A 9805-nucleotide genomic window follows, 5' to 3' on the forward strand; every position below is an offset into this window, starting at 1 on the left:
AGATGTTAAGTCCCATAGTGCTCAGAGCCATTTGAACCATTTTTGATGTCAAGAAGATATTGTACCGCCTTTTAGGCAACAGAAGGGAGCAAAAAGAAAATAGAAAGATTATTTGCCCGCGAAAGGCAAAGGTCCCGAGTTCGAGTCTCGGTCGGGCACACAGTTTTAATCTGCCAGGAAGTTTCATATCAACGCACACTCCGCTGCAGAGTGAAAATCTTATTCTGGAAACATCCCCCAGGCTGTGGCTAAGCCATGTCTCCGCAATATCCTTTCTTTCAGGAGTGCCAGTTCTGCAAGGTTCGCAGGAGAGCTTCTGTAAAGTTAGGAAGGTAGGAGACGAGGTACTGGCAGAAGTAAAGCTGTGAGTACCGGGCGTGAGTCGTGCTTCTGTAGCTCAGATGGTAGAGCACTTGCCCGCGAAAGGCAAAGGTCCCGAGTTCGAGTCTCGGTCGGGCACACAGTTTTAATCTGCCAGGAAGTTTCAAAAAGAAAATATTTCAGGAGTCATAAACATCGAAGGAAAACCGTGTGGCAGGAGGAAGAATTGTTGGCAGTATGGGAATCATACCTTCAAAAACTGTATGAAGGACAGGAGAAACAAGTACACATGATGAAATAAAGGGAAACGAAAGAAATAACACCAGCTGCGAATATGAACAGTGATACAATACTGTCAAATGTTTTTTATTCCAGTCTTTGATCACAATATCAATTCCTTTGACGGTGACCGGTTTCCGTCAGTAATGACCATCTTCAGATCTACAATATAAAAATATATACACCTAGTGGGCAGTACAGCATTACGTATCACAATATACTATCATACAACCAGGGAGATGTACAGATAAAATATGGTAAAGCGTACGTGTTCTACACCATGTCCTAATGCGATAAAGCCGTAATGGCGTCGTCAAAACATAGAAATATACTCAGCACAGCATTGTCACATAGATCTAAAATAAGGTGTACAACAGGCCACATCGTCCACACAGTCATTTTTCCAACTGGCTACCAGAAATCTGTTTGCCTACATCCTACATAGATGTAGCTACTGTGGGATCAGATGTAGTCATCATTTACGAAAGAAACATAATCTGATAAAAACACATTAGGTAAAGTACATGTAGCAGACTTTGAAATATTGATAACTATTATAGAAAACAATTGCGATACAGTAAAAGACGAATACAGTAACCCATATAAAATTATTAAAAGGGAATATATAAAGATAACAGGTCTAACACTTTTATGGTGAATTTACGGTCAAAAATAAATATTCATAATACATTGCCTGTAGCAACCTATAAATGATCTAAGAAAGATAAAATGTCTATATGACAACTGAAGACAAGACAGATCAATTATCAGCGCCTTCTGTTGGGTCGGCCGCCAGGATGATACGTAGGCGCGCTGCGATCGTAAGAACTTAACCACTAGAGGGCTTTCCATACATCGCGATATGTCTTCCACAGAAACGTTTATACAACATATATAAAAGTGTCAGACTTGTTATCTGCAGCTGAGAATCAGAAACATGTACAGAAAATGCCTGAATTGCGTTATAATACACTGCAGAAAATCCGAATGATTTATGGCGGACAGAGAGGTTCGGAATGGAAGTGTGCTCTCACCAGCGCATCTTAATATAGTCGTGGACAACTTCATAATGAAAGTTCAGCAAGGGTCAAAAGCAGATGATATGAAAATCATAGCCTGTGCAGATCATGTGATGATTTGGGAAGAAAATGGGCAGAAATTGGAAGAACAAATAAATACCTAACAGAGAGTAATTGAAGAAGCAGGCACCGATATAAGCTTAACAAAAAGTGAAATAATGAAAATGAAAAGTAAAAATGAAGGATCAATTTACTGTGGAAAAATTATTAAAGAAGTAAATGCTTTCAGGTATGTTGGAAGTAAATTATCTAAGAAAGGAAACATCAGGGACGAAACTTCTGAGTAAACAGAAAACTCTTCCATATTTTGTTATTGTGTCTCGGACGTAATTAGAAATTGTAAAATACAAGACCACGATTTACAAGTCATATTATTTGTTAATTTTGATCTATGGGTCAGAATGTTGTATTTGGACAAAGAAAGGCCTGAGTGAAATACGGGGAACAGAAATACGCTCTCTACAAGGCATCCTGGGTAATACGAGAAGGGACAGGATAAGGAACGAAACACCCTGCACATGGAGATGGAGCCCCTAAAACGAACTGTGGAGATTAACAGGTTTAAGTGGTTGGCCACACTGAAGTAAGACTTCCGAAGAGAGCCCTAGAATGGATAGAATCTGGCCGAAGACTAATTGGAAGACTGCGAACAAGATGGAGAGGTGGGAACCGAAGAGGACTGTAATGGCGGGAAATGATAGGTGCTAGATCGTGGGAGAAAAGAGGAGCTTGGAAGAGGCCCTGTGAACGACCTGCATAAGCAGAAACGTCTTGAGGGAGAGGAAATTTGTAAATTTATCTTATGTAAACAAATAAGTATCTGATACTTCAGTACTATTGTCAGATATTAATGTGGTGTCACCGCCAGACACCACACTTGCTAGGTGGTAGCCTTTAAATCGGCCGCGGTCCGCTAGTATACGACGGACCCGCGTGTCGCCACGGTCAGTAATTGCAGACCGAGCGCCACCACACGGCAGGTCTAGAGAGATGTCCTGGCACTCGCCCCAGTTGTACAGCCGACGTTGCTAGCGATGCTACACTGACGAAGACTCTCTCATTTGCCGAGAAGATAGTTAGCATAGCCTTCAGCTAAGTCAATTGCTACGACCTAGCAAGGCGCTGCATTCAATTGATGTTATTATATGAAGCATGTATCATCAAGAGCGATGTTCTACAATTATTCCAGAAGCTACGTACTTTTCTTTATAGCATTCATTACGTATCCTGTTTCAGACCTCACGCCAGCCTGCGTGAGTTTAAGCGCGTGCCTTTCGGCTTCCTCTCATTGTATCTATACTGTCTTGTCTAGACACAACAATTAATAACTCTTGCATCGACAAAAAGTAATTTTAAAGGAAACTGGAAGCCTTATAACAGCATCCATGAGGGCAAATATTCAGTCAGACGCATCCCGCATTCTCTAAAAGACAAGCTTTATAAAGAAAAATGCGCATGTACCAGGAATATCATCACTAATTCTCTGTGTCACGAAAATGTGAGATAGTGGATCCGCCTTGATGCAAAACACATTTTTTTATTTATTTAGTCCCAAAGTAGTTTCAGCGACAATAAGCCGCCATCAGTAGATTCTTTAATTTTGAAACAAGCAGAAATAGCACACTTATAAACATTGCAAAACATTAATACATGTGTACTGTTTGATTCCAAATTATTGTGTTTCAGTGAATAATTTCTAGTCTCTACAATAGCGTTTGTCTGGCAGGTACATTTCGTGGTAAAAAGTACGTAAAATTGGAAGACACTGATTGAGTAGCAGCAGTAGCACTGAAAAGATGGCAAAGAATGTCCGAATAGTCAAGGAAGAGTATAAATACAAATCCAGGAAATATTATTCAGTAACTTGAGAAAAAGAGGTTCGCAGATATATTGAAATATTGATGTACAAAGCATTCTAGGACTTGTTGCTGCGTCCGCTCAGGGTGAATTCTCGAGCTTTGGTCGTTTACTTCAATCTTTTTCGTCAGAAACAACTGACTGTAAAAAAATGGCTCAAATTGCTCTGAACACTATGGGACTTAACATCTATGGTCATCAGTCCCCTAGAACTTAGAACTACTTAAACCTAACTAACCTAAGGACATCACACAACACCCAGTCATCAGGAGGCAGAGAAAATCCCTGACCCCGCCGGGAATCGAACCCGGGAACCCGGGCGCGGGAAGCGAGAACGCTACTGCGAGACCACGAGCTGCGGACACTGACTGTTAAAACAGCTGCTGTGATGCCCTCATACACCCGTAAGCGGGATGCAGTTGGTCGGTAACGCCGCCACAGATGTGTCAACTTGTGCGCTGCTGGCAACACCGCCCCCGTCATAAGGTAAACATAGCGGCGAATGTCTTTGCGCCTTCTCTGCATCGAGAGCTCGCTCCCACGTACTGCTGAGATTGTGTCCGCTGTCACAGTTGAAGTTCTTCTCACACATTCTTCTTTCTACAGAGGCTCGAACGGAGACACCTGTGCGTGAAGTCAGCTGTCGCTAGTCCAGGTGCGTGTTGTCGTCCAGCTCAGCGTCTGCACTCCCTGGACGTGGTGACGTCAGCGACCCCGGAGGCGCGGCGGCTGCCGCGACTCGAGTGGTTCTCGCGCTGGCTGTGGAATGTACTCTCTCACACTCGGGATTCTACGATGACCCTCGATGACCCATCTGCGATGTACAGAGTGTCGGTAGTCGTGCGGTCGGTTGACCCCCTCCCTGCCACTGGTAGGTTTGAGCACCCGAAGGCGCCTAAGCGTAGAACAGGCACCTGGACCCCAAGAGCCCCTGTCGCTGCCTTCTGCGTTCAACTCCGGTACTGGTAGCACCCTGCGGTGTGATGTTGTCGGAAGACAGTTAGTTCCTCCATCAGCAGAGGGTAGGCGGCGATGAGCGAAGGGCATCATTTCGAGTACATAATCGGCCAGTTCGCAGACTGTGCTGGAGCACCTACGACATACATAGATCCACTACAGTGTCATAATCGCAGAATTGAGTGCTGTTACTGTCAGTGCCTTCGATACCAGTGATCAACTCGTGACAAGAGCTGGGGTATTTAAAGGGAGCCGGCGTGTGGCTTTGACACAATGTGTCCTTACTCTCCTACATTCACTTAACAGGCTGTTAACTGCTGTACCGGTCCCTCGCTATGTGCTGTTATGAAATAGATACAGTTTCTGCCTGTTTTCAGCTAAATATTTATTCCTCATTGGGCAGACAGCGTCGTCGACCTGATCCATTTGGGACATAATAGCTCGGTTCCTGCTTCTGCCTCTGCCTCTCGCATAACTCGTATTTGTCTGCTGCAAGATGAGCGAGTTCTAATAAAAAGTTTCCCTTATTTCTAGCCCTTACTATTGTGTGCCGTGACAAGCCTCTTTAATTACAGAATCTCAGTACGTAGGAGCCTGGAACAAAACTTTTGTTCCGTCAGACGGTATTTTGTATTTCTTTGTGATGCTCTGCTCAGAAACTGCAGATTTCTCCAGTTGTCTTCAGTATGCCGCTGATGTTCTGCACAGCAGTCGGCAACGGTGCGGATGTAACTGCTTCCGCACTCGCAAGGGATGTTGTAAATCCTGAGGTCGAGACTGTCCTTAATAGGGCGTGGCATCTCCGTTATCTTCTTAGGAGGTCGGAAAATACGTCTTATACCACGTGTCTAAGGCGTTCAGCCTGACCAGGTTGCTTCCAAACACGTCTCCGACGATTGTCTGGTTGGAGGCATATGCGACTCTCATCGGTAAAGAGAACGTGATGCCAAACCTGAGCGCTCCATTCGGCATGTTGTTGGACCCATCTGTACCGCGATGCATGGTGTCGTCGTTGCGAAGATGGACCTCGCCGTGGACGTCTGGAGTGAAGTTGCGCATCATGCAGCCTATTGCGCACAGTCTGAGTCGTAACACGACGTCCTGTGGCTGCACGAAAAGCATTATTCAACATGGTGGCGTCGCTGTCATGGTTCGTCCGAGCCATAATCCGTGGGTAGCGGTCATCCACTGCAGTAGTAGCCCTTGGGCGGCCTGCGCGAGCCATGTCATCGACAGTTCCTCTCTCTGTATCTCCTCCATGTCAAAAAAACATCGCTTTGGTTCACTCTGTGACGCCTAGATACTTTCCTTGTTGAGAGCCCTTCCTGGCACAAAGTAACAATGCGGGCGCGATTGACCGTCTAGCCATGGTTGAACTACAGACAACACGAGCCGTGTACCTCCTACCTGGTGGAATGACTGGAACTGATCGGCTGTCGGACCCCTCCGTCTAATAGGTGCTGCTCATGCATGTTTATTTAAATCTTTGGGCCGGTTTAGTGACATCTCTGAAGAGTCAAAGGGACTGTGTTTGTGATACAAAACTCTCCCTCTCTCCCCAGAGGGAGGGGTTTGAGAGAGAAGAATTACAATTTCACAAATGTTGACCCAAATACTGTATTAATTTTTTCCGCAGATTCGGATAAGATTTGTTTGTTTCATGTCCATGAAGCCACATATCTTTTAATTATCAAACAAATCATCTGACTAGCTGGTTTTAGCGAATCAAAATTTACGAAATGAATAAGTATTTTTTATTTATCCGTAACCATTTTCCACGCATAAATGAGAACATGGATTTTCTTGAATTACAACGCCAACTGTCAAAAATCAAAACAAATGTTTAGCACAAAATGTACGTAGCATTTTTAAGTAGAATCTGATTCTGCGATAAAAAACGGGGGTTCCCATTTGAAAATTTAAAGATGCCTCCCGCCCCACCTGCAGGGTGTTGGGGTGGCGGGCTAATTTTAGCAGCACCAGATGTCCCCCTAAAAAATAATCAACTTTGGAATCTACACATTTTTTCGTGTGAAGCTTATTTTTCGAGTTATTCTGGTTTGTCAAGTAGTACAAGATATAGGAAGACATCAACGATTCAGATGGCTGAGAGTGGAACTCAGCATAAAGGCCTTCAGTTCTGTGCTATGTTAGTGTGTGCGTATGTGCCTTTACTGCAGTTGGGAAACAGACACCGTTAGTGACAGAGCGTGTTACATGGATAAGCCATGATTCTTGTACTGGCACAGGGGAAACAGTTCTCGTGTGATAAAATAGGAAAAATCGGCACGTGCAAGGAAATGGGCCTCTCTGATTGTCAAATTCTCAAGAAGTAGAACTGTTGAAATACGGTGATTGATAATTTCGTTAGATTCGGAGTACAATATGGACAGAACACAAAATATGGGCAAAGTAGGAAATTATCTGAGGCACAGAAAGGGTTACTCTGGGCAGAGTAACTTGTTGCTGATTTGCAGTTGCCAGTAACTGCTAGACGTGCATTGCAAATTTTGTCAAATAACAAACGTCTTATATTCAAGAAGTGACTGCAGAATCTGCTCTTACAACCAGACATAAACAGGCTGGATTGGATTTTGCTCAATCGCATAAAGTGATCACCAGTGATGAGAAGAAGCTTTCTGTAGATGCACAGGATGGATTTCAGTATTACTCACATCGACTGAGAACAGAGCAGCAGGTAAGAACGAGCAGAAATTTTGATGGTGAGGTGTGATGATTTGGACAGATTTCTGCGTTGGAGCCGAATCACGCACTGCTTGGCTGAACGCTAGAATGAACTCTAACATGTACACCGAGATGCTAGAGACACTACTGATCAGAATATTTGTGGACCTAGGGGACAAAAGTCTAATGTTTCAACAAGATAGTGCCTCTGTGTATGTTTCTGCAGCAATCAAAAAGTGGTCTGAAGATAAAGATATCGATGTCTTGCCGTGGCCTGCACATAGCCCGAATTTGAACCCCATGAGGCAGTTAGTGAGTTGACGAGAGCGATACGAGAAAAGTGGGAGACAATTTCGTTGCAAGAAGTACGAAACTCCTACAAAATCAATCCCGAAGATTTCTGAGGTAATTAGGAAGTACTGGCAATGCAAGAGCATCTACATCTACATACATATTCCACAATCACCATACGGTGCGTGGCGGAGGGTATCTCGTACCACAACTAGCATCTACTCTCCCTGTTCCACTCCCAAACAGAACGAGGGAAAAATGACTGCCTATATGCCTCTGTACGAGCCCTAATCTCTCTTATCTTATCTTTGTGGTCTTTCCGCGAAATGTAAGTTGGTGGCAGTAAAATTGTACTGCAGTCAGCCTCAAATGCTGGTTCTCTAAATTTACTCAGTAGCGATTCACTAAAAGAACGCCTCCTTTCCTCCAGAGACTCCCACCCGAGTTCCTGAAGCATTTCCGTAACACTTGCGTGATGATCAAACCTACCAGTAACAAATCTAGCAGCCCGCCTCTGAATTGCTTCTATGTCCTCCCTCAATTCGACCTGATAGGGATCCCAAACGCTCGAGCAGTACTCAAGAATAGGTGGTATTAGTGTTTTATGAGCGGTCTCCTTTACAAATGAACCACATCTTCCCAAAATTCTACCAATGAACCGAAGACGACTATCCGCCTTCTCAACAACTGCCATTACATGCTTGTCCCACTTCATATCGCTCTGCAATGTTACACCCAAATATTTAATCGACATGACTCTGTCAAGCGCTACACTACTAATGGAGTATTCAAACATAACGGGATTCTTTTTCCTATTCATCTGCATTGATTTACATTTATCTATATTTAGAGTTAGCTGCCATTCTTTACACCAATCACAAATCCTGTCCAAATCATCTCGTATCCTCTTACAGTCATTCAACGACGACACCTTCCCGTACACCACAGCATCATTGCTATCCACCCTATCCAAAAGATCATTTATGTAGAGAGAAAACAACAGCGGACCTACCACACTTCCCTGGGGCACTCCAGATGATACCCTCACCTCCTATGAACACTCACCATCGAGGACAACGTACTGGGCACATCAGAACAGTGAGTTCTCTTATACTGATTTCCATCCAGAAAATGCAAAGGTTTTGTTACTTGTGCTATGAAACTAACTATGTAATTCCGTCTCGATTCTTTATGTGTTATATGTATCTACTAATTTCATAATAAGTTCGATACATACATGTTTCAGATATTGTACTAATACTTTTGTGGAAGCCTGTCTTTATACTGATTTCCTCTACTGGAAATGGACCTACAATGGAGCCTTGAGGTACACACGGTGAAGCTAGAGTCAACAGCAGTTGTTGTCTGTCTGCGCAGGACCTGGGCGCCGTGATCCGGAAGACGGCCGCCTTCTTGGACAAGGAGGTGACGGAGGAGCAGGTGCGGCAGCTGGAGCAGCACCTGAGCTTCAGCAGCATGAGGGACAACCCGGCCACCAACTACGGCGGCGTCGTCGAGGCGTCGCGGCAGCGGCTGCGGCTGCCGCCGGCGCCGGCCGGCCTCAGCTTCATGCGCGAGGGGCGGGTGGGCGCCTCCAGGAGGCGCATGTCGCCGGAGATGGACCGCCGCTTCGACCAGTGGATCCGCGACCACGTGCGCGGCACCGGCTACTCGGGGCCCCTCTGAGTCCCAGGGCACCGCAGCCACTCTGGTCCTCCAGTGGGGGCAATGCGTGTAAAATATCCTCGGTATTCTTGGTGCATCGGATTACATTAAGAACTCGACTTTTAGTTACTAACCTACTCAGTCCCAGTATGGAACAAAAGACAGTCACCATGCCGACAGATGTGGTGTCGATGTGTGGAATGTTGGTGGTCCCCTGATGGAACATAAACAACTCGGTCAACTTTCGAATGTCCATTATAATTGTCCCGGCTGTTATGCCGTGGTCGGTTGATGAATTCTGTGTCAATTCCCAACTTTCGAATGTCGAGACACCGCTTGTGTGCACCGCCGAGTCTCTGGTCACAGTGGCTACCACATGGGGGGCATTTTCAATACACGTGCAGTCTCGGCGCAACCGATCTCAGTGGCCAAATGTAAAGACTTCGGACGACGGTCAGCAGAATTCAGATAAGTTTAGTTTCTTCGGTCGAATCAGGCGACGTTTACGCATGCAAAATATGGATTGTGAGAAATTTATTTAGTACTTGAAAGAAGCAGTTTGTGGACTCCTGAGTATGATAAATATAATAACAGGGATACATCCCGGAATTTATGGTCTGAAACCAACAGTTTTGAGCAAGTTAAAAATATAATAATAGTTACTTGAATGT

At 44.7% G+C, this 9805-nt stretch overlaps 1 protein-coding gene across 1 annotated transcript in view; it reads left to right on the forward strand.

Moving 5' to 3' along the window:
- Positions 1–9527, forward strand: part of LOC124551188 (luciferin sulfotransferase-like) — a 37277-nt gene extending 27750 nt beyond the window's left edge. The window contains exon 4 of the mRNA XM_047126177.1: positions 8847–9527. Coding sequence (XP_046982133.1) covers positions 8847–9155 — 309 coding nt within the window. The 3' untranslated portion in view covers positions 9156–9527. The remainder of the gene's footprint in view (positions 1–8846) is intronic.
- Positions 9528–9805: the final 278 nt, after the last annotated feature.

Source organism: Schistocerca americana, chromosome 9 (assembly GCF_021461395.2).
Source record: "Schistocerca americana isolate TAMUIC-IGC-003095 chromosome 9, iqSchAmer2.1, whole genome shotgun sequence".
Taxonomy (NCBI): Eukaryota; Metazoa; Arthropoda; class Insecta; order Orthoptera; family Acrididae; genus Schistocerca; species Schistocerca americana.